Source organism: Nycticebus coucang, chromosome 7 (genome assembly GCF_027406575.1).
Source record: "Nycticebus coucang isolate mNycCou1 chromosome 7, mNycCou1.pri, whole genome shotgun sequence".
NCBI classification, from domain to species: domain Eukaryota; kingdom Metazoa; phylum Chordata; class Mammalia; order Primates; family Lorisidae; genus Nycticebus; species Nycticebus coucang.
Window position 1 is genome coordinate 79,885,462 of NC_069786.1, and position 26,391 is coordinate 79,911,852.

Below are 26,391 nucleotides of genomic sequence, written 5' to 3' on the forward strand. Positions count from 1 at the left end.
CAACTTTTCACTCTGAAAATAATACTGAAGTACAGTCAATAAATATTTTTTACATTTCCTTGCATTTCAACAGGACCAAGTAATTGAAAAATTATTTTTGTATTAAAGAATAAAACATTTAGGACTTCAATCAAATACTTTCTCCCCAAGCAGACATAATGGTAAGTCTTCAGAAAGAGGGCAGGTTGTCTATTCAGAAATTCAGGCTACTGTTATCAAATGAAGTAACTGTCCACGCTGTCATTTCAAGTGACTATAAAGAAGAGAGGAAAAAACATAGTAAGGAGTTCCTACTTTGAGGATTATTTACAAAAGTCTTAGGAATAACAGCTGAAATCTCAAAAAGGCAAGTCATTATAATAGAATGGGCACGATTACATACCAAATTAATCAGTAAGTTACAGTTCATTGCTTGATAGAATTTAGGCTTGCTTTAGAAGGCATGATGCTATATAATAGACTTTAGTCCAGTGAGGATTCTAGAGGAGCCTCAAGTACTCTTTGTGACAGACACACTAATTGGTATACTTCTTTCTAACTTCTCATACACACCAAGTTTGTGCTTGACTTCTGGTCCTTTACATTCACTGTTTCTCCCTCTGCATATTTCTGGTTCCTTTTCGTCCTTATGTATCAGTTCAAAGTTTTCTCTTACAGAGGTCTTTTATGGTGACACTTTGTAAAATAGTGCCCCTATCACCTTCCTACTCACTTCCTGGCACATCACTTTATGTACTTAAAATGCAAATTCAACTGTAAAGGGGGGGGGCTTTTGCTCATCATTATATGAAGACATCTTAAAAATGCATGTTAAAGAGGTAGAAAGTAAGCAATTTTATTTCTGAGAAATTATCCAAAAGGAGTAACAGGTCCAGTTCACTAAAATATAGATAATAGTATTTTTAACAATGAAAAACAAAACATTGCTTACATGTGCATCCAAATGAAGTTGTTAAATTAGTTGCAGTATGTACAGAAACTTTAAAGTGAATATCAAAAACATTTTTCTATTGAGTGAAATGAGTAGACTGCAGACCAGTCTGTGTGGTATGATCACATTAATGTAGAGAAAGTAACAAAAACATTATGTTGTAGTATAAGTTTAGAACAAAATTAAAGCTAAAAACAAACAAAATGGGCTAGGTATAGGGGTTTATGCCTATAATCCTAGCATTTTGGGAGGCTGAGTTAGGAGCATCAGCCAAGAGACCCTGTCTCTAAAAAAAAATAGAAAAATTGGCCAGGTGTGGTGGTGGGCTCTGGTAGTCCCATCTGCTCAGGAGGTTGAGGCAGGAGGATCACTTGACTCTAGTTTGAGGTTGTACTCCAACCCTAGGTGACAGAATAAGACCCTGTCCCAAAACAAAAACAAGATGTTGAAAACAGTTGTCAATTTACCTTTAACTATTTTTTTTCCTTTAAATTACCCCTCCGCCTAACTTTTGGTAGAAAAATTTTCTGTAATGAGCAAATAGTTTACCAGTCAGTCTGTTTGGGTGTATTAGAAAAATAACTGCACAAGGAAAACGTCAGTTGACTACTAAAGGGTGATCTTTTCTTGGCCTAACGGTGGTAGAGAATGAATGGCTTGTTTACATACTTACACCCTTCCACATGCTATTCCAAAGTGAACATACCCAAACGTTTTCCTCTCAGGATATCATTGCCAACAAAGTTATTACCACTCTAGGACCCTAATGTTTTAAAGTAAACAGCATTAGATCTTTAAATCTTAGTGTCAAGTACTCCCTGTATAATAAATGGAGCTGTTATTTCTTTAGGATAATTTCTCAGAAATAAAACTGTTAGTTTTCTACATCTTCAACATTCATTTATTCAGCAAATACTTTTAAGAAGTCTTGATATAATGATGAGAAAAAACACCATCCTTTTACAGTTGCATTTTAAGTATATAAAGTACCCTTATCACCTCAGTGAGTTGGGAAGTGGGAAGTGAGTAGGGAGGTGATAAGGGTACTACTTTATGACAGGTCTAAAAGGATTCCATTTTAAAATTTCCCTTTTAAAAAATCCTCATAAAACCATTATTAATTTTTCAACAGAAAAGTGACCATTCTCTGCTTTAAAAAGAGACTGGACAAATCATACACAAAATACCAGTATGATAATCTTATGGTGCCTCAAATTCATTCTTTTCTCTATATTCAGTTAAAGAAAACATAACTAAGTTCATGACAGCTTTCTTTTAACACAAGTTAGCAATATATACATAAGAAGCTGTGAACAACAGCTCTTCATGATATCCACATATAGTCTTTACAATGCCAAAGAGCAAAACACCTGGTTAGTTTTCAAACTAAAAGAACTGCTTTAGCCTCCCAATGGCCTTTTCTTTCTTTCCCATACATTACTGACTAATGTAATTCTTTTTTTTTTTTTTTTTTTTTTTTTTTGTAGAGACAGAGTTTCACTTTATTGCCCTCCGTAGAGTGCCGTGGCGTCACACAGCTCACAGCAAACTCCAACTCCTGGGCTTAGGCGATTCTCCTGCCTCAGCCTCCTGAGTAGCTGGCAACTCCTGGGCTTAGGCGATTCTCCTGCCTCAGCCTCCTGAGTAGCTGGGACTACAGGCGCCCACCCCAACGCCCGGCTAGTTTTTTGTTGCAGTTTGGCCAGGGCTGGGTTTGAACCTGCCACCCTCGATATATGGGGCTGGCGCCCTGCTCACTGAGCCACAGGCGCCGCCCGACTAATGTAATTCTTAACAATATCTCACTAGTTTCATGATCATTTGATTTTTTCCCATTCTTTTAAATATTCTATTGGTTATAGATGTCATTAGCAAGCAGGCGGCACATTAAGTTTTCTTTTAGTTCTTAATTTTCAAAAAGTTTCACATAATTTTATTTTCTAATTTGGTATTTTTTTTCCAGTAGAATGTTTTTCGAAACATTTAAACAAATTGTAATAGTTAACCTGGTATCAAATGCTGTATGTTCCTAAACCAAAGTTTATTTTAAACTAAATTTAAGCTAAAATTTCCTATTATTGAATAAATTTCCAAGGATCATAATTAAAGAAATCATTTCAAGTGTGATACAGTCTAGTGTTTATTTTATGTTATGGCAGGTACACTTGAATTTCAAAAATTTAAAACATATAAAAAGTGGTTAGGGACTAACATTTGTATCAACAATTGATAAATGTCTAAGATTGTTTATTATACAGCAGAGTACAATGGTAGTGCTAATGCCAACAGGGCACCATGAAAGTTAGTCTAAAAATTATCACTAGGCTTTATACAAGCAACAACATATGCTGCTTTTTTAGAATTTTGGGATATGATCTGTTTCTAATCCTAAGCAGCCTTTTAACTTTTTTAATGTTTTACAGTGTTACAGTATTTAGTTTGGCAAATGTTTCAAAATAAAGTCGAAATGTATTCATAACATCACAGAAATGCACATCCAATTTTGTTTTCATTAAGAACCATAGGTACAGATCAGAACTCTTTCCTATTATGAAATAATTTACACACAGATGAATGCTATAATATCACTATCTAAAATAATCACTAAATACAATTCTTTTCCAGAAATAAACAAGCAAAGATTTTTTTTCATTATCAAATATCAAAAACATGTAGATAATGTATGTTTTTCAAACAAATGATACTCTAAATTATAGGAATAATTTCAGTGAATTCAGTGAATATGCAACCTAAATCAACCAAGTATATTGTAGTACAACCATATTAGGAAACCAATGATCAGAAAATACAACCGTATGAAAGAAATTTATAATTCACAAAACTGTTTTTCAGGCCTTAAGGTAAAATAGTTCCACAGTTTATAGGTAAAACCTAGGCAACAAAAATGCGTGCTAGACTTGAATAAGTAGATACTTTATGCAGACGATGTAACACTTTGTTTGTAGACTGCATGGTATGCATTTCTCAGCAAGACATAAGGAAAACAAGATTCCAAAAGATCCATTGTCAGGAATGGAGATTCTTGCACAATCTGAAAAATTCCAAAAAGGCATCAAAATTCAAGTTATTTATATTGGGAATCCTTACTAACAACGAATAAGCCATAATTTCTATATATTTTTTATTAGAAATAGAAGTTATTTTTCTTTTACTTTAAAATCATAAATATGCCATAGTGAATTCTATCAAAATGCTTTAAAAAGTAGTACTTCTCAATTAAATAAACAGGAAAATGTCAAGCACTTTCATTGCCCTCAATATACTGGACATAAAAGATAATACAAAAACAACTAAACTAGAAAATAAAGCAAACCAAAGACCAGCCGTAATTAAAAGGAAAGCTGTAAATTCTGGAGAAGTTCGAAAGGGAGGAGGGATTAATGTAAAACACAGTAATCAGGAAAGACTATCTTTCCTGAGCTATGGGGTACACTGGGTCATTAGGATAGTCACAGATCTGGTAGAAACAAGTATAGCTGGTTTATAGACACTACAGAGAAGGAACTTACTAGCTATAGAGTTATTATAGGAAATTATATTAGATGGCAAAGTCAGAACAAGAAAACACAGAGAACTGGAAGAGACTTGAAAGTTATACACTAGAAAAACATAAGGCCCAAGTGTTTTCCAACAGGTTGAAAAGCTGTTCATAAAAGAATACCCTACAGTTATGCTAATCTCTTTGTTGCTGCTTTTTCTGCTGTTACCATAATGGTAAGATATGAGTGATGTCAGTCTTTATAGCCATTTTATAAAATATATAGCTTAGGTGGAGTGAATGCAAGGTATCAAAAAAAAAAAAATACTTCAGTTATTCTATTCCTGAAATGTCAAGAAGAAATCCACAGGAATGACTGGAACATTGTTAGTAAAATTTGAGACTTACCATATCTAAGAGTAAATAAACAGATTCTCTGTTTCTTGTTGTAGTTTTATCTGTTTCCTGGCCAATTTTCAGTAGACTGGAGGATGCGAGCTTAAAAGTACACATACATATAAAGTTAGTTTTTTTATTAAAAGTTCATCAGCTTGTTTATTTTTGATATGCTTAAACTTCCAACACATTACAATCATTTGGTGCCACATATATAAAATAATGGGCAATTAAATTATAAGATGAGCTTAGATACCTAACATTTAAACATTAACATAGAGACACAAATATAATAAAGGTAATCAAATATTCTTCTTGGTCACTAAAACTGATTTTTTTCAGAATGAGTCTGTTTTTAAAATGATTGAAAATTATTTTCTTTCTTCTTAATATCTACATTAACTTTCTTAGTTCCCAAATAAGACAATTTAACACTGGATTTGAATTCATAGAACACTGTGAGATTAGGACATTATGCATCTGAATGGAGAAAATAAATCTAATATTGTTTTCCCTGAAATAGAAGGTATTTTCTTTTCAATTTAATACTGTATTTACTTTTTAAATAAAAAAATTTTTTCTTAAAAAAGTTGTAAGTAGAAGAGGCAAATACTGTAAAGTTCATTATGCCATGGTACATTTTTCCTTAAGTAATTATGAACAAAGGTACATTGACAAAGGAAAAAAAGAACTACACTGCCATAGAACCTAAAAGCCACATTTTGTGAGGCTAGATTCAGCACTATTCTCTTTTGGTAGTGATTAGTATTTTTGTTGTTGAGTATGCTACCATTAATGTCTTTGTCATTAATGGTAAAATAAATAAATAAATAAAATATATTTTATTTATTTCCAAACAAGTGGAAATAAATAAAATATACCTTTTAGAGAAAACATTCTCTTTCCCTTGGTTTTTTATGCTTTTTTTTTCTCTTCCAAACCCTAGAAAAATTTCTAGGGCAATCCAAATACCATATTAGGAAAAAAAGGCCATATTCTGCAGAGGTACAAAAATGGGGGAGAGGGTTCTGAGTCAAGGGGAAAAAAATGATAAACTGCTCCTTGATTTTAATACTCTACTTTCACTTGTTCCTCCCTCCAAAAAGAGAAATAATAATGATAAATAAAATTAAAAGGAGACTGAAATGCATATAGGAAATTGAGGGGAAAAAGCCATTAGAAGACACTTAATAAAATGTAAAAATAAAAGAGAATTTACTCTTACATTTCAGAGTCATGATTTTTAATTTTCTTTATAAACTGTCATAGGGCGGCGCCTGTGGCTCAAGGAGTTGGGCGCCGGTCCCATATGCCGGAGGTGGCGGGTTCAAACCCAGCCCCGGCCAAAAAAAAAAACCACAAAAAAAAAAATAATAATAAACTGTCATAAATTGTATTTGATTATACATACTGCCAGAAATTCTTTAAGACGGTCTTCAATACTTCCTTTGTGAATTGTAAACAAAGCTGCAGCAATCTGGTTGATGGCTTTGGCCAAACAATGTATGTTGTTGCAGTGCCCTGAGAAGGTATGAATAGGGTTGTACAGACTCTATGTGACCACAAAAATCTCAGATAATACACAGAAGGCAGAACTTTAATGACTTCACAATCTACATAAATAGTGGCATGATTAAAAGTAACAGTTGGGATATGACATGACTTTTTCTCTTTCACTTTCATAAAGACTAATGTTTTTAAAAAATAGTGCAGCAAGGGGCCAGGTGTGGTTGCTCATGCTTGTAATTCTAGCATTTTAGGAGGCCAAAGTGGGAGGATCATTTGAGGCCAGGAGTCTGAGACCAGCCTGGGCAACACAGTGAGAGTCTGGGTCTACAAAAAATTTAAAAAATTAGCCAGGCATGTAGTCCCAGCTACTCAGCAAATTAAAGAGGGAGGATTACTTGAGCTCAAAAGTTTGAAGATACAGTGAGCTATGACTGACTGGGCCACTGCACTCCAGCCTGTACCAAAAGAGCAACAAATGGTCAAATCTATGTTAACCAGGCAAATACTTTCAAAAACCTTTAAAAGAAATCATATATCAGTTTTACAGTATTTTGAAAAGTTAAAAAAGATATACTTAGCAGCGTGACAAACATTTTATTGTTCAATACTTAAAAGGGAGTTGCATCCTCCCTTATCATGCCCTACTATATACATATTCTAGCACACATGAGCTCACTTTTCATACATCAGGAAACTGGGGCTTAGAAAAAGGAGACAGATTACCTCCACATTACACAGCCAGTAAATGGCAAAACATAAGTCATATTTTATTATAAAAGAACATCAATTACTAGAAAAGTATTTACTATACCAAAACCCACAATTTTCCCACTGTCAAAACAATTTTAAAAACTATACCTTCTATAGCAGGGCTATACTGAGACATCACATTACTGGCCAGTGTTGGCAAAGAAACTGCTACGAAGACCATGAGGAGGCAGGCAATTTTATATTCTTCTTCTGGACTAATGTTTTCTAAGGGAGAAAAATTAAGACTAAAATAAAGATATTTCTTCAAGATTAGTTAAGATTTGATAATCTAAACTAAATGAAACATGTTTTCAAGTAAAATTTGTTTATTATTGTAAATATTTGGAAATAGTAAAAACATTTTATAGAGCTCTACAGAACTGGTTATAATATTGTTATAAAAATATAGAATAATGTAGAGACCATAAATACCAATATATATAACCATCGGCTATTATCCACTATATAGGCATATTTCAAGGATCTCTACTGAAAAAGTAAGGGATGACTTTTTTTTTTTTTTGAGACAAGAGTCTCACTATGTCGCCCTTGGTAGAGTGCTATGGCGTCACAGCTAACAGCAACCTCCAACTTTTAGGCTTAAGTGATTCTCTTGCCTTAGCCTCCCAAGTAGCTGGGACTACAGGTGTCTGCCACAACACCCAGCTATTTTTTGTTGCAGTTGTCACTGTTGTTTAGCTGGCCCGGGCCAAGTTGGAACCTGCCAGTCTCGCTGTATGTGGCTGGCACTGTAACCACTGTGCTATGGGTGCTGAGTCAAGATATGACTTTTTTTTTAATCATTAGATTATAGGACAAAAAATTTACTGACAGCAACAGGAATCCTAAAATTTCCTAATTGAAAACTGATTAGAAATTATTACTTTACAAGAAAATTCTATATTACAGTTCAGAAAACTTCTTATATCAAAAATTATTCTGCAAAATCACCAAAAAACATTAATTTTTTTCTGAAATAGATATGACTATGATTGAAAGTCTACTATTTAAAATATATAAATGGTGAAAGATTATATTTTCAACCTATTTTAGTATATAGAAGGAAATGGTCATGAATAAGAATACCTAGCACTGCCCTAAAGCCTTCAAATATAGACCATTCTAAAATGTTTCTTGTAATATGTACTCAAACCACGGGTTATCTGGGCACTTGACTTCTTAGTTGGTACCTGGGAACTTCAGGTACCCCACTATTCACCATCATATAAAACTAATTGAACATAAGAAAAAAGCTAGAATAGGTTTTTAAATTTTAATTGGTTATAAAAAATAGAAGTGTGGGCAAATCACAACAACCCAAGTGATCAAAATTAATATACTATATGAATAAGGAAAAAAAAGCATTGTTAAGTGAGAAAAGAACAGATAAAGTCAGTCAAATACCATGCTGCCATCTCAAGGGAGGAGGAAGAGGGTGTTTTAGTACCAGAAACAGATGAAATGCTGTTTACTTTGTTGACAAATCCAGAAAGATCTGGAGCTTTCTGGGTACTGTATGTTAAAGGACTGGCCATAAGTATTTCTAAATGCATAATATTATATAACACTGCACAAACTCTTTTGGTGAATAACTCTAGTACAATTAAAACAGAATACCCTTTTCTGAATATATAATTTTTGCTATTTACCAGACCATCTCTTCACCAGCACAAAAATGCTCTTATCTCCCTCATCTTAAAAAATCCTCCTCTACTGGGATGCTCTCTTTAACTATGTGGAATGGTTCTTTTCATCCCCCAGATGATGCTGGCACAAGAAGGCAGAGCTTCCTCCCCTCTGGCGAGTGCATGCAGTAGAGTTAGACAGCAACGTACCTACTCTTAAGTTTTCTACAACAACAAAAGAGTTGAATGAATCTGTTTACATGTAGAATAATGGTTTTTTTTTTCTTCAAGAGACACAATTGCAATAGTATTTTTTAGATTTTATCTAAGAAGTTTTTGGACGAAAATCTTGGATCATTTTTATGTAGCATGATTTTCCTTGGGATGCAGATCTTACACAGTCCTTTAACATGAACCAACAATCCGGAGCACACTGAAGGGCATTCTATATTGTGGCTTGAAGAACTGCAGTAAAACTCACTAAAAAGATGCGAAAACCTGATTAGGGCGAACCCGTTAACCTAACACCCTGCCTAGTCTAGACTCACCACCTCTCCCCGTCCTGGACTAACTTTACTGTGAAATCCTACCACATTCCATGTCTGAAGTTTTGGATTTGGGTGGATTTTCCTTGTCTGTGAAAGAACACATGGATTTCCCTGGCTTTCTTACCCACATTGGCCACTCATGCTAACCCTGGAGGTATGACCACTTTTGAACTTGTTCCCTTAACCTTTGCTAGAATACAAAAGTGAGAGCTTCATGCCCCAAAGGATCACAGCACAGTCCTACTACAGTAAAAGTAGCCCTACAAATACTTAATTTTCAGCAAAATCCCTTGGCCGCACTTTTAAGAGTTTTTTAAAAATGTGTATAGTAATCAACTTAGAAATAAAAAATCCAAACAATATACTTGAAGAATGTAATACTCAAACTCTCCGTGCTTCCTTACGGTTTCTAATAGGATTTTATTATTATTATTGGTTTTCTTGGAAAGGGTTGGGAGGGTCTTTTATTTTTCCTTTGAAATAAAGAAGAGATGTTTTTAAATGAAAAAAAGAAATCCTCCTCTAGATTTTACTCTTACCTCCATCTACTATTATAATTTTATTTCTTTGTTCCCCTTTACAATAAAATGCTTTGAGAGTTATTTTATAGATACTATCTCCAATTCCTTTCTCCTATTCTCTATAAGTTCTCTCTAATCAGCCTTTTGTCCTGAAACCTCACTGACACTGATCTTTTCAGTATCACTCCTTAACTCTACATAGCTGATGATTCTCTTTGTATTTTCCTGGAGTCTACTCTTCCCTGGTTTTTCTTCTATTTTATTGGTCCGTCCTTCTCAGTTTCTTTTTTAGTGGTTCTTCCTTACTGTCTGAGCTCTCAAAAGTTGGAGTAGCTCAATGTTCAGACCTCCATCCTCTTTACTATTGTATCTACAAGACTAAATTGCTTGAGTAATCTCATCCAGTCTATGGCTTAGATATCATCTGTAAGATATGCTATAACATAAATGCTTCAGAAGGCAGGGATCGTTGGCTCTTCTGTACCTATATATTTCAACTACTGAAAATAAAATTAAAGAAAAAAAGCTTAATACAAAGCAGGCATTTGAATAAATGGATAAATACCACACCTGTATCTACATTACCCTGGTAATTTTACCTATTTGTACTAAATATTTACTAATATATTTTACCTGATTTTTGTGAGGAAAGGGCTACCACCAAGGCAGGATCGATCTCACAAGGTAATCCAGCAGCGGATGATAATTCATACACATTCATTGCAACCTGAAAAAAATAAAAGAATTACAGAGTACGAAATATTCTAACAAAGTTCTGAGAAAGTCCAGTGTAATAAGAAAACATTCACTGTCCAAATTAAAGAGTCTGCCTAGAAGAATATTAGACAATTTTAGAAACGTGGCTGAAGCACGAACTACTGCTTCAACTAACCTATATTGAAACACTGATTTAGTACCCTGTGATGTGCTGCTGGTTAGGTCAAATAAAAGTGCTATGGGGTAGGAGAGCAAGATGGCGGCCGAGTAACAGCTTCCTTGCATTTGGGCACCGTGAGTCCGGGGAGATAGGACTCCAGGCATCTCTGGATGGTGGGATCTGCCTATCATCACCCCTGCGAGGATACAGAGAGTCAGCGAGACTTCTGGACTCCAAGAAGAAGACTAAAACAGTGGAAAACCGGCAAGTTGTCGCGTATGTTCAATCGGTCTAAACCCTCCTGCAACTGTAAGTTCAGTAGCAGCGAGACTGCAAACCGGAAAGGTCTTACCTGTGAACTGTTTTGGTGTCTTTGGACTTGGCACTCAGTTGAGCTACCTTGGGGAGAGCCTGGGTGGGAATGCGGAGAACTTTGGCAGTTGTCTGGGGCCCCAGTCTGAGCCGCTGAGCCAGACGGAAGCTAATAGTGTTTGGCTGAGGGCCACAGGGAGCCATTGTGAGCGATCTGCCACGGCAAGCTCCGCCCTCAGGGTCACAGAGCTAGAATCCGGCCGGGTGCTGGTAACCCAGCACCGAGTAGCCTAAGGGTGGGGTCTGAGCCTCCTTGCAGCCCTAACCCTCAGGGGCAGAGTGAGACCGTTTTGGCACACTGGGTAAGTGAATAACCACTTCAGCAGTGATTCCAGCAACAAGCACTTTCCTGGGAAGGCTTCTGCTCAGCAAGTTTACAAGTTCAAAGTGCCTTTTAAGTGGGCTGAAGAGAGATTTAGGGTGTCTCCCTGCTGGGGTTTGAGAAATCAGCAGCCTCCAGTCGTATCAGAACTGGGATTAACATCTCATACCCCAGAAGACCACGTGTTGCCCAGACAATATTCAACAACATATACATACTGCTTTGTTTTTGGTTGTGTGTTTCTTTTTTTTTTTTTTTTTGCTTTGGTTGTTTGTTTATTTTGATGTTGTTTTGTTTTTTAATTTCAACCTTTTCTGTACAGATCTTTTTTCTTTCTCAATTTTTCTAGTTTAATTATAATTTCCCCATTGCTGCCTTTTTTAATAACTAGAACTTCATTTTTGCTACTGTTTCTACTGCTGTTATTTGGTTTTTCACCCAATTTTATCCCGGAAAGTTTTCTGTTTCCTTGTTTTGGTTTGATTTATACCATGTTTGTCTTTCCTCTCTACTTGGTGGAGGTGGGATACTGTGTCTGATCAGGTTAGCAAAGAGCTGCTGACCTCAAGGGAACCACCCAAATGGGCACCCCCAGAGGGTGGTTTTTTTTTTAAGATTGTGTCAAAGTACCCTACTGAACACCTATATTGCTGGGTCTCCCTATTTCTGTGCCTCTCTTCTTTTCGTCAATATTCCTTTTACCCATCCCCTCTCCTTTCTCTATTTTTTTTTTCTTTTCACTCGGCCCTCCTTTCTTTCATCCCTTTCTTGCTCTTCAACCTTCTCACCCTTCTGGTCCTGTACCAAAAGGACTCATCTAACCCTTAGTCCACAGGCACGAGAACTTAAAGAGAAAGAGGAAGTGAAAGGAAAATTAGGGCAAGGAAACAGATAAAAGAAATCACTCATGAAGAAGAATCAGCAGAAAACTCCAGGCAACATGAAGAACCAGTCCAGAACAACCCCACCAAGGGACCATGAGGTAGCCGCTGCAGAGGACTCCAACTGTAAAGAAATGTTAGGAATGACAGAAAGGGAATTTAGAATACACATAATGAAAACAATGAAAGAAATGATGCAAACAATGAAGGAAACTGCTAAAAAAGTGGAAAATAACCAAAAGGAAATCCAAAAACAGAATCAAATAAGAGATGAACGATATGAAGAATATAAAAAGGATATAGCAGAGCTGAAGGAACTGAAACAGTCAATTAGGGAACTTAAAGATGCAATGGAAAGTATCAGCAACAGGTTAGACCATGCAGAAGAAAGAATTTCAGAGGTAGAAGACAAAGTTCTGAGATAACTCAGATAGTAAAAGAGGCAGAAAAGAAGAGAGAGAAAGCAGAATGTTCACTGACAGAATTATGGGACTTTATGAAGCATTCCAACATACGAGTTATAGGAATTCCAGAAGGGGAAAAAGAATGCCCCAGAGGAATGGAAGCCATACTAGAGAATATTATAAAAGAAAATTTCCCAAATATCACCAAAGATTCTGACACACTGCTTTCAGAGGGATATCGGACCCCAGGTCGCCTCAACTCTAACCGAGCTTCTCCAAGACACATTGTGATGAACCTGTCCAAAGTCAAGACAAAAGAAAAGATTCTGCAAGCTGCCAGGAGTAAGCGCCAGTTGACCTACAGGGGCAAATCCATCAGAGTGACCGCAGACTTCTCTAATGAAACTTTCCAAGCAAGGAGACAATGGTCATCTACCTTTAATCTACTTAAACAGAACAATTTCCAGCCCAGAATTCTGTACCCTGCTAAGCTAAGCTTAAAAGTTGACGGAGAAATCAAATCATTTACGGATATACAAACGTTGAGGAAATTCGCAACAACAAAACCAGCTCTACAGGAAATACTTCAACCTGTTCTGCACACTGACCACCACGAGGCATCAGCAGCAAAGCAAGAACTCAGAAATTAAAGGACAGAACCTAACGTCCACACTGATGCAAAAGATAAAACTAAGCAATGGACTCTCACAAAATAAGACGAATAGAATAGTACCACACTTATCAATTATCTCAATAAATGTTAAAGGCTTGAATTCCCCACTGAAGAGACATAGATTGGCTGACTGGATTAAAAAACACAAGCCATCCGTTTGCTGTCTGCAAGAAACACACCTGGCTTCAAAAGACAAATTAAAGCTCCGAGTCAAGGGTTGGAAGACAATTTTTCAGGCAAATGGCATTCAGAAGAAAAGAGGAGTTGCAATCTTATTTTCAGATTCATGTGGATTTAAAGCAACTAAAGTCAAAAAAGACAAAGATGGTCACTTTATATTGGTCAAGGGAAAAATACAACAAGAAGACGTTTCAATTCTAAATATTTATGTACCCAATTTAAATGCTCCCAGATTCTTGAAACAGACCTTACTCAGTCTGAGCAATATGATATCTGATAATACCATAATAACAGGGGACTTTAACACTCCTCTTACAGAGCTGGACAGATCCTCTAAACAGAAATTAAACAAAGATATAAGAGATTTAAATGAGACCCTAGAACAACTGTGCTTGATAGATGCATATAGAACACTCCACCCCAAAGATAAAGAATATACATTCTTCTCATCACCCCATGGAACATTCTCCAAAATTGATCATATCCTGGGACACAAAACAAATATCAACAGAATCAAAAGAATTGAAATTTTACCTTCTAACTTCTCAGACCATAAGGCACTAAAAGTGGAACTCAACTCTAACAAAAATGCCCGACCCCACCCAAAGGCATGGAAATTAAACAATCTTCTGTTGAATAACAGATGGGTGAAGGACGAAATAAAACAGGAAATCATTAACTTCCTTGAGCATAACAACAATGAAGACACAAGCTACCAAAACCTGTGGGATACTGCAAAAGCCGTTTTGAGAGGAAAATTCATCGCTTTAGATGCCTACATTCGAAAAACAGAAAGAGAGCACATCAACAATCTCACAAGCCATCTTATTGAATTGGAAAAAGGAGAACAATCTAAGCCTAAACTCAGTAGAAGAAAAGAAATATCCAAAATCAAATTAGAGATCAATGAAATTGAAAACAAAAGAATCATTCAGAAAATTAATGAAACAAGGAGTTGGTTTTTTGAAAAAATAATTAAAATAGATAAACCATTGGTCAGACTAACGAGAAATAGAAAAGTAAAATCTCTAGTAACCTCAATCAGAAATGATAAAGGGGAAATAACTGATCCCACAGAGATACAAGAGATCATCTCTGAATACTACCAGAAACTCTATGCCCAGAAATTTGACAATGTGAAGGAAATGGATCAATATTTGGAATCACACCCTCTCCCTAGACTTAGCCAGGAAGAAACAGAGCTCCTGAACAGACCAATTTCAAGCACTGAGATCAAAGAAACAATAAAAAATCTTCCAACCAAAAAATGCCCTGGTCCAGATGGCTTCACACCAGAATTCTATCAAAATTTCAATGAAGAGCGTATTTCTGTACTGCAGAAATTATTCCAAAAAATTGAGGAAGAAGGAATCTTCCCCAACACATTCTATGAAGCAAACATTACCCTGACACCAAAACCAGGAAAAGACCCAAACAAAAAGGAGAATTTCAGACCAATCTCACTCATGAATATAGATGCAAAAATTCTCAACAAAATCCTAGCCAATACATTACAGCTTATCATCAAAAAGTCATTCATCATGATCAAGTAGGCTTCATCCCAGGGATGCAAGGCTGGTTTAACATACACAAGTCCATAAATGTTATCCACCATATTAACAGAGGCAAACATAAAGATCACATGATCCTCTCAATAGATGCAGAAAAAGCATTTGATAAAATCCAGCATCCTTTTCTAATTAGAACACTGAAGAGTATAGGCATAGGTGGCACATTTCTAAAACTGATTGAAGCTATCTATGACAAACCCACAGCTAGTATTTTACTGAATGGAGTTAAACTGAAAGCTTTTCCTCTTAGAACTGGAACCAGACAAGGTTGTCCTCTGTCACCGTTACTATTCAACATAGTGCTGGAAGTTCTAGCCAATACAATTAGGCAAGACAAGGAAATAAAGGGAATCCAAATGGGAGCAGAGGATGTCAAACTCTGCCTCTTTGCTGACGACATCATCTTATACTTAGAGAACCCCAAAGACTCAACCACAAGACTCCTAGAAGTCATCAAAAAATACAGTAATGTTTCAGGATATAAAATCAATGTCCACAAGTCAGTAGCCTTTGTATACACCAATAACAGTCAGGATGAGAAGCTAATTAAGGACACAACTCCCTTCACCATAGTTTCAAAGAAAATGAAATACCTAGGAATATACCTAACGAAGGAGGTGAAGGACCTCCATAAAGAAAACTATGAAATCCTCAGAAAGGAAATAGCAGAGGATATTAACAAATGGAAGAACATACCATGCTCATGGACGGGAAGAATCAACATTGTTAAAATGTCTATACTTCCCAAAGCAATCTACCTATTCAATGGCATTCCTATCAAAATACCAACATCGTACTTTCAAGATTTGGAAAAAATGATTCTGCGTTTTGTATGGAACTGGAAAAAACCCCGTATAGCTAAGGCAGTTCTTAGTAATAAAAATAAAGCTGGGGGCATCAGCATACCAGATTTTAGTCTGTACTACAAAGCCATAGTGCTCAAGACAGCATGGTACTGGCACAAAAACAGAGACATAGACACTTGGAATCGAATTGAAAACCAAGAAATGAAACTAACATCTTACAACCACCTAATCTTCGATAAACCAAACAAGAACATACCTTGGGGGAAAGACTCCCTATTCAATAAATGGTGTTGGGAGAACTGGATGTCTACAAGTAAAAGACTGAAACTGGACCCACACCTTTCCCCACTCACAAAAATTGATTCAAAATGGATAAAGGACTTAAATTTAAGGCATGAAACAATAAAAATCCTCCAAGAAAGCATAGGAAAAACACTGGAAGATATTGGCATGGGGAAAGACTTCATGAAGAAGACTGCCATGGCAATTGCAATAACAACAAAAATAAACAAATGGGACTTCATTAAACTGAAAAGCTTCTGTACAGCTAAGGAGACAATAACCAAAGCAAAGAGACAACCTACACAATGCGAAAGGATATTTGCATATTTTCAATCAGACCAAAGCTTGATAACTAGGATCTATAGAGAACTCAAATCAATCCACATGAAAAAAGCCAACAATCCCACATATCAATGGGCAAGAGACATGAATAGAACCTTCTCTAAAGATGACAGACGAATGGCTAACAAACACATGAAAAAATGTTCATCATCTCTATATATTAGAGAAATGCAAATCAAAACAACCCTGAGTTATCATCTAACCCCAGTGAGAATGGCCCACATCACAAAATCTCAAAACTGCAGATGCTGGCGTGGATGTGGAGAGAAGGGAACACTTTTACACTGCTGGTGGGACTGCAAACTAGTACAACCTCTCTGGAAGTATGGAGAAACCTCAAAGCACTCAAGCTAGACCTCCCATTTGACCTTGCAATCCCATTACTGGGCATCTACCCAGAAGGAAAAAAACCTTTTATCATAAGGACACTTGTACTAGACTGTTTATTGCAGCTCAATTGACAATCGCCAAAATGTGGAAACAGCCTAAATGCCCACCAACCCAGGAATGGATTAACAAGCTGTGGTATCTGTATACCATGGAATACTATTCAGCTATTAAAAAAAATGGAGACTTTACATCCTTCATATTAACCTGGATGGAAGCGGAAGACATTATTCTTAGGAAAGCATCACAAGAATGGAGAAGCATGAATCCTATGTACTCAATTTTGATATGAGGACAGTTAATGACAATTAAGGTTATGCGGGGGGCGGGGGGAGCAGAAAGAGGGACAAAGGGAGGGGGGTGGGGCCTTGGTGTGTGTCACACTTTATGGGGTCAAGACATGATTGCAAGAGGGACTTTGCCTAACAATTGCAATCAATGTAACCTGGCTTATTGTACCCTCAATGAATCCCCAACAATAAAAAAAAAAAAAAGTGGTATGCATTTTGTGGCAAATTCTAATAGAATAATTCTAAAATTACTTGTATGCTTGGAAATATAAAATATCAAGTCAAAAGAGAGTAAGAAATGAACAAAAAGTCAATCAATATTCATGGGCCTATTTTATGTTCATAGTTATTCAATGAAAAATAACAGCTTCTAATGCCTAAGCATATTCTATACATAAATAAGGAGCACTGATTTAAGGAGCACCTGATTTAAAAATCTGATAATGGAATTTCTAATGACTAAAGTAATCTTTCTGTATCACATACAGATTTCAAATATTTAAGACATTCTGACTGTTCAGTGCCTTAACGATCCATATAAATAATCACCTCTGTTATTGTAACAGAAAAACTCAGTATAAAACATAAATTAAAACTATATAGCTCAAAATAAATGAAAATATGCTACAGACTAAGTTCTAGAAAAACATGTTTGTAATCTATTATTCACTTCACACACAAAAATTAACTCAAAATCAATCACAGATCTAAATATAAAATCTAAAACTATAAAATTATTAGGAAAAGATATAGGCAGATCTTTATAACCTTGCATTAAAAAGGTAGATAAACTAGACTTCATTGAAATTAAAACTTTATAAGACATCTCCAAGTCACATTAGAAGATATCACCAAGGAAATGAAAAGAGAAATCACAGAACGCATAGAATGAGAGAAAGATTTGCAAATCTTATATCTGTTAAAGGATTGGTATACAAAATATACAAATACTCTTACAAATAAAAACGACAAATCCAATTTTAAAATGGGCAAGGGTTCTGAATAAGACACTTTCCCAAAGATACATAAATAAATAATAAACATATGAAAAGATGATGTTCAACATTTGCCATCAGGGAAATACACAAATCAAAACAATGAGATATCACTTTTCACTCATTAAAAGGTTACAATCAAGAAGACAAATAAAAAGAAGTATTTGGGGGCATGTAGAAAAACTGACTTTCTCATATACTGCTGGTGAGCACACAAAATAGTGCAGCCACTTTGAAAACAGTTTAGCAGTGCCACAAATACTAAATACACAGTTTGCAAATGACCCAGCAATTTCTCTAATGGTATGTGCCTAAAGAAATGAAAACATATATCCACACAAAAATGTGTATGTGACTGTTGACAGTAGCATTATTTGTAATAGCTAACAATCCAAATGTCCATCAATTGATGAAATATTCAATGTAATATATCTATACAACGGAATATTATGCAATAATAATTTTTAAAAATAAAGTACGATACATGCTATAATATGAATGAATCTTGAAAATATTATGCCAAGTAAAAGAAGCCAATATCAGAAAACTACACATTGTATGATTTATATGAAGTACCTAAAATAGGCTAACCTACAAAGAAGTAGTTGCCTAGAGATGGGAAGTAGGGCAAGGCCAAGGATGGGTGGGTAGAGAATGACTCCTAATGGGTACAAGGTTTCTTTTTTTTTTTTTTTTTTTTTTGAGACAGAGTTTCACCTATGTTGCCCTCAGAAGAGTGAGGTAACATCACAATTCACAGCAACCTCAAACTCCTGGGCTTAAGCGATTCTCCTGTCTCAGCCTCCCAAGTAGCTGGGAATACAGGCGTCCACCACAGCACCTGGCTATTTTTTGTTGCAGTTGTCATTGTCGTTTAGCTGGCCCAGGCCAGGTTCTAACCCACCAACTTCGGTGTATGTGGCTGGCACTGTAACCACTGTGCTACGGGCGCCAAGCCAGGTACAAGGTTTCTTTGTGGGATTTGAAACTGTTTAAAATTGACTATGGTGATGTGATGACTGCACAACTCTGTGACTGCAATAAAAACTGTTGAATTGTACATTTTAAGTGACTAAAGTTTATGATAGGTGAATTGTAGCTCAATAAAACAGTTAAAAAGCATTTTTTTTAAAAACACACAGCAGGTTTTGTTCTATTAAAATTATACTAGAAACTAAATATATTTATCTTAGGTAGTAAGATAATTGAATGATTGTTGGGACTATTAGAATTCTTGTAATTCTGCACATCAGTGTCCTCTCAAGGAATAATTTTTATTTTTTTAAATTTATTCTGTAGTTTTTCCACTTAAAGCAAACAGTTTCGATCATAAAACCATAGGACAATTGTTGATCTAAAATGTTTATTTTGCAGAAACAAAAATTTAAAGAAAGTCTTCATCTTCAAGATGTTTACAATCTAGTATAAAAAGTAAGTAGTAAAACAAAACTATAATATAAGGCAGAATTTGCTCCACTCCATAGCAGGTAAAAAGTCTCTGATAACACTAAGAAGAAAATAATCTGTATCACTGGAAAATCTAGAAATGGTTTTTAGAAAATGGCAATTAAATCAGGATTTAAAAGATAGAATTTCAAAAGGCAGAAACAGAAAAGGACAGAATTTTCGAGCAGAATCAAATTAGAGGATAAAACAGACAGCTATGAGAATACACACAGAAAGGTGTGATTAGAGGAGCAGACTAAGAAAGGAAGAAGACAAGGAAGGAACAAGTGGTAGAAGTCAAGCCTCAAAAAGTCTGAGAAGAGACTTAAGTGTCAAACAAAATAATTTAGATATTATTTTTTTCAGTCAGTGCTTTTCAAAATATGTAAAACAGAAAATAATCTCTCCAAGAAACATGTCAACTTAGAAAACATAGGTATGAGTCCCAATATATCATTTACCAGATGTGTAACCACTGGTAAATTACTGCTGGTTTAGATCAATGGTTGTATTTCACAGCTCAGTAAATTTTCAAAACAAAAATTATGGGTTCACATAAGGCCACCAACCTTCTATGTTATTTAATTCTAAACAGAATACTAAAACTCTCTTGATTACACCCTACCATTAATATCTTTTTACAAGACAAAACTTGTACAAATAGCTATCATTTTATGGAAAGAAAATATCAATTCTTAACCAATTTTATAAGCTATAGATGATCAAAGAGGACTTTCACAATGCTTAGGTAGTATTTTGGTGTAGAGCAATCAAAGATGCAATTTTAAAGGCAAGCATACTAACTGATCACTATGAAACAGAAATACAGTAGATTTAGGATTTATTACATTTTATTTCATATGTAACTTAAATATTATACTTCAGACACTGTAAAATCCAAATAGGAGTTATCTGTTATTACCTTCATATCAGTTTCTCTTGGAATGTGATCCTTAAAATCTTCAATTGAACTTACAAGAAAAGGAATGTGATATGACAAGACCTAGGCAGGACAACAAATAACACACAATAATTTTTAAATGGCAACCCCCAAATTTATGAAATATTACCATTTGATTAATTCTCATTTTCACTAAAATTATTTTACTGTATTTTCATGTGATTTTTCTGAAGTTCCAAGACACATAAAAATGGAATGCATTTAATGTTAAACCATGTATAGCTGAAACAGAAAATGCTTTAGCAAATAGTAAGTTGAAAAAGTAGTACAATAACCAGGTAACTTATACCCTCTAAATTTCAATACCAAAACAAAAAATAAGTTTAACTAACTCCAATTTCTATATACTTTATTTTCTATAACTATAAAAACTGGAATCCTTGGAATTCAAAGAGGAATTTTTCATTTGTAGGAAATGAAAAGGGATTACTTGAATATAATAGGCTATGTATTGGTAATGGTTTCTTACATCTCTAAGTGCTTCTTGTGCCAATGATCGGAAGGATAAAATCACACCAATTATTGTCATCCTCTTCAGAACACTGTCAACAGCTAAATGTGAAGAAAAGAAGAAAAGAAAACTATAAATTGGATTCTTTCTTAACCTTGGGAAAAACTTTTAAAATCATAAAATTCTCATGATAAAGGCCTAAGTTCATGACAATACAATTACAATAATGATTAGTTGACGAACTTAAACTTTGAAGTAAAGTTTACTTCAAATGGAGTACCATCTTCTTCTAAATGGGTTAGATGGATCACCAGAACCTTGAAACAATAAGTAGCCAACTTTTTAACCTTATTTCAGAAGGTAGAGGTAGGAGGAAGGGGATAGAGATGAGAAGAGAAAGAGGCTGATGACAGTGGATAGAAGTTAATTCTTCAAATGGCTCAGGAACTGGGAGATGCTAAACTCTTAAGTTGTTGAGGTCTTTAGTCAAGAAATAAAAAATGACTATTGAGACCACGAGTAGTTCTGGTAGGACTAGGTTGCTGAAGCCCATGAATTAATTTGATTACTTACACACTGGTTAAAGAATATCATTCTAAAAATTATTAATATATAATCAATATTAAAACTTGGTAAATAAAATCAAGGCAGACTTGAATTGGAAGGATCAACATGAAAGGTCAATACTGTAGCAAACAATTTAAATGGGCTATCAAGAAATAAATATGGGGTGGCGCCTGTGGCTCAAGGAGTGGGGGGCCAGCTCCATATACCAGAGGTGGTGTGTTCAAACCCAGCCCCGGCCAAAAACTGCAACAAAAAAAAAAAAAAAAGGGAAAAGAAATATGATCACATTTATTTGACAGAAAAAAGATATATATACACAAAGATACCTATATATTCACAACAAAATTCTCTGTTACTATAGTTAACTGTTAACAAAAGTTACTAGTTGAAGAGTAGGAATGGAGAGAAGTGGTTTATTTTGGCTTTCCATGTTTAAACTTTGACCATAAGCATCTTTTATTAAATCACATAAACAGGTATGATATAAGCCGAAATGATTCGTGAATTAAAATAGTTGTGTTAACAAAATGACATAAAGCATAATTATATTATAAATTCCACATGAGCAGGAACTAGTCTTGTTAATGTTTTTACCCATCTGTAGTACACATTAGAGTGCCTGATACCTAGAAGACCAGCAGATACTCAATGAAATTGTGACTTAAGATGAAACTGGAAAATTGTTACCATCCAGAGAAGGAGGAATAAATTAAGGGTGAAAGAAAAAAATCTAAGAAAATGTCATCCAAGTAGGGCAGAAAGGAGGAATAAGAAAAACATTCCAAGTCAGAAAAACAAAACAAAAACTCTAATAACAAACCCCCCAAAAGAATAACAGAATAAAGAAAAGAATCAGAGAACATGCAGTATGATGTAGTCATATATTTTCTAAAGTATGTTACCCAGAATTAAATCAAATAAATCTGCAAAGACTATACCCTACAATGTCCTCTTGAATATGTCCAATATTAAATGTTGTAAAACTTCACATTAAGATATATTTTTAAATGTATTGTTCAATGAATGACCTGACAAATTTATCTGACTACTGACACTCCCTTCATCTCCCATAATTTCCATTAACTTCCCAAGAAACTAATAGTCTATCTAACACAAGAGCCAGGCACAATATGGTCATGGGCTAGATAAGCAACAGGTAGTGGGGGAATGAAAGGCTGGCTATGACATTAATTTAAATAATGGCTTTGAGGGTTGTGTTAAAAAGTTTATTCTATTCTTCAAGCAATGGGCGGGGGGTTGTTTAGGGTTATAAATCAAAGTTATATGAAAAAAATTACTTTTACATAAATAATTCTGAATGTGAGAGAAGGATTAAGAAAAGGAAAACTGGATGCGTTTTAGGAAGCCATGACTGTGGCGCGCGCTCTCTCTCAAACACACACACACACACACGCACGCACACACGCACGCACGCACGCACGCACGCACGCACACACGATGAAGCTTTCAACAAGAGCCACAGCCACAGAAAGAAACAAATCTGGGGCATTACATTCAAGAGGTAAGATTTGCAGCAAAAGTTCTAAGCTCAAATATCTACAACAGGTAACATAAAACAGGGAAGATATCTAAGAGGTGAAAAAAAAAACTGAAAAAAATTAGTGAAGACAGAATACAGAGCAGAAGAGATGGGAGCCAAAATTTCTAAAGGGAACAACTGTGACTTAGCTCCAGCCAATCATTGCCAAGTGAAAAAGTACTACTCAGGTTTTCTGGGATAAGCCAGAAGTTTGGATTTTTCTGTGAAATCTCCCATTTAAGAAATAATAGCCTGCCAGGTGCGTCTATAATCCTAGCACTCAGGGAGGCTGAGGTGGGTAGATTACCTGAGCTCCCTCAGGAGTTCGAGAACAGCCTGAACAAGAGCAATAGCCAGCCACTGTAGTGTGTGCCTAGAGTTACAGCTACTTGGGAGGCTAAGGCAAGAGTTCAAAGTTGCTGTGAGCTATGATGCCATCGCACTCTACCAAGAGCAACAAAGGGAGACTCTGTCTCAAATAATAATAATAATTATAATTAAATAAAAAATTAAAAAAATAAGAATAGCTAAAAAAAATTTTTTTTTAATTTAATGTAGCATAGGGCTAAACAAAATATGGCTTTGGCCCAAATGTGACCCACCAATTTATAAACTCTGATGTATAAGACACAGCTGATCCATGTGGAAAAGATGCCACAGTTTTCCAGTGTGAGTCACTGGATGAGTGATAAGACAGATAATGAAATAAATGGTCAATAAAGAAAAAATATCAGACTCCCCCCCCCCCTCTACTTATACCTTCCAATAAGAGAAGATACTTCCCATTCCCAGGATACTGTAAAGTGTCTGAGGGTCATATAGCTGAAATTTTGGTGTGAATTATAATCATCTAGAGGACTTGTTCACAGTGCTGAGTCCCAGTCCTAGAGTTTCTGATTCAGTAAATCTGGGGTGGTGCCCAATAATTTACATTTGTAACTCACTCCCAGGTGGTGTTATTGCTTTTCCAGGGATAATACTTTGATAAGTTCAGGGCAAACTAGCACTTGGTATTAAACATCTGGAGATCAGCAGAAGGAGTTAAGTCTAAGGATGAATATTTAAGACTCAGTGGTAAATGATACTAAATACGATATTCTCAATAGGTTTGCAGAATAAGAATAAACAAGTAGGATGTCACAAACTGATACTGTGCAAAAGATGAGTCAGCAAAAATGACTAAGAAAGGGTAGAAATAATAGTATCAGTAAATGAAAATAAATTTCCAATATGAAGGAGAATAAAAGAAATTATGTAGAATGAGAGTTGAGAAAAGAGCACAAGATTTTACAAATGGGTAGTCACAAACCAATTATTTCAGATAGGATTTATGAAGTGGTCTTACAACAGTACACTGAAAGTAAGTTGTTGGAAAGATGAAACCGTGAATATAAGCAGGAAAAAGTTTTAGTAAGAAGGATGGTAGAATAAATAAGATACAAGATCAACAATAGATTTAAACAGTGTTATTTTGCTGGGCACAATGGCTCACGCCTATAATCCTGGCACTCTGGGATGCCAAGGCAGGAAGATCACTTGAGCTCAGGAGTTTAAGACCAGTCTGAGCAATGTGAGACCCTGTCTCCACCAAAAATAGAAAAAATTAGCCAGGCATGGTGGTGTGTGCCTGTAGCCCCACCTATTTGGGAGGATTGCTTGAGCCCAGGAGTCTGAGGTTGTAGTGAGATATGATGATGCTAATGTACTCCAGCTGATCAACAGAGTGAGAATCAGTATCCAAAAAAAAAAAAAAAGTGCTATTTCACAAGCAGTAGTTGATTTAACAGGGAGCAGTAGAGTTTTCAAAGATCAGAAGATCAGGGAAATAGTTTGGGGGTATGACAGTAGCAAAAAAGTGAAGGGTATGACAGCACAAGGTGAATGTCACTAATCAAATTTTATAGTCTTGAATGGATACATATAAGTAAAGCAGGAAAAGGATGTTCAGGAAAGTACAGAGGCATCAAAGTTCCAATGAGCTAAAACAAGATGGTCAATAGGAGCAAAGAAGTGGGAGAGCTGGAAGACATGGCTATGAACTGAGGGTTGAGTTTCAAAGTTCAAAATTTTTACCACTAGAATAATTTTAGGTGATAATAATATCCAAAGTATTGCTAAAGTAAAGGTCTTTGGAGGCAACCTGTAGATTTGTAGATAGTGGCTAGCAAAACGTGATGAAGTGAGTTTTACAAAGGAAAAATAATGTAGGAAGGAAGCTAGAAAATATTCTAATATGGAATTAGGGAGCCCCTAACGTGATGAACTTAGTTCCAAAAATCAGTTTGTCAGAGAATAAAAAATAAAAAAAAAAAGAACAAAAGGAGATTTGCTTGTCATACAGGGAATCCTAAAACTGAAAAATTAACTCCAGACTGCCTCTCAATTCAGAGCTATTTTTAATAAATTATGGTGCTTTCTATTTTTAAAAGAATGTGTTTGCTGATTATAAAAATCAAACTCCTACAAAACACAACAACTTCTGGAGATGGGGTAAAGGAGGCACAAAACAGGGGGTCAAAGACAAAAGAAAACATTTTGGAAAAAGTAGTTCTCTCTACTCCTCTTAATAAGTCACTCTCATGTGCTTCTTTCTTTTTCCAAATCCCAAAAACAGAAGTAATAAATTAAGATTTTGGTTTTGGCCTTTTCCGAAGTTGTAAGTCACCACTATTACATATAAAATTCAGGTGCAGAATCTAGAAAAGGACTATGAATTTTATTTTGAAAACCTGTAAATTGTTTGGAATTTTAACAAATTCCACTTTTTCAATTGTACAAAAAGGAAAGTTAAGTAAACAAGATATTGAACACAGCAGTAGATGAGTTGTTTCTTTCTTTCTTTTTTTTTTTTTTTTAGAGACAGAGTCTCACTTTATCACCCTTGGTAGAGTGCTATGAAATCACAGCTCACAGCAACCTCCAACTCCTGGGTTTAGGCAATTCTCTTGCCTCAGCCTCCCCAGTAGCTGGGACTACAGGCACCTGCCACAATGCCTGGCTATTTTTTTTATTGTTGCAGTTTGGCTGGGGCTGGGTTTGAACCCACCACCATCAGTATATGGGGCCGGCGCCCTGCTCACTGAGCCACAGAGTTGTTTCTAATCAGACGTTACAGGAAAGTAAATAGGGTTAAAGCCAGTAAGGTAGTCAAAATGAGTATTAAAACATAGGAGAAACATTAAAAAAAAAAGTAATAAAAATAAAGAAAAAAGACTAAAAAATAGAAGTAGGAAAGTAAAACTATGAACAACAAAAAAAGATCAAG

General features: G+C 35.4%; 1 protein-coding gene across 4 annotated transcripts in view; it reads right to left on the reverse strand.

Moving 5' to 3' along the window:
* Nucleotides 1-3,053: 3,053 nt before the first annotated feature.
* NCKAP1 (NCK associated protein 1) overlaps nt 3,054-26,391 on the reverse strand; it is a 122,794-nt gene continuing 99,456 nt past the window's right edge. For all 4 annotated transcript variants that reach the window (XM_053596670.1, XM_053596671.1, XM_053596673.1 and 1 more), the window contains 7 exons: nt 21,038-21,120; nt 20,530-20,610; nt 10,413-10,506; nt 7,194-7,310; nt 6,238-6,347; nt 4,839-4,928; nt 3,054-3,983 (listed from right to left, as the gene is read on the reverse strand). In XM_053596670.1, the coding sequence (XP_053452645.1) occupies nt 3,867-3,983; nt 4,839-4,928; nt 6,238-6,347; nt 7,194-7,310; nt 10,413-10,506; nt 20,530-20,610; nt 21,038-21,120 (692 nt within the window). In that variant the 3' untranslated portion in view covers nt 3,054-3,866. The remainder of the gene's footprint in view (nt 3,984-4,838; nt 4,929-6,237; nt 6,348-7,193; nt 7,311-10,412; nt 10,507-20,529; nt 20,611-21,037; nt 21,121-26,391) is intronic.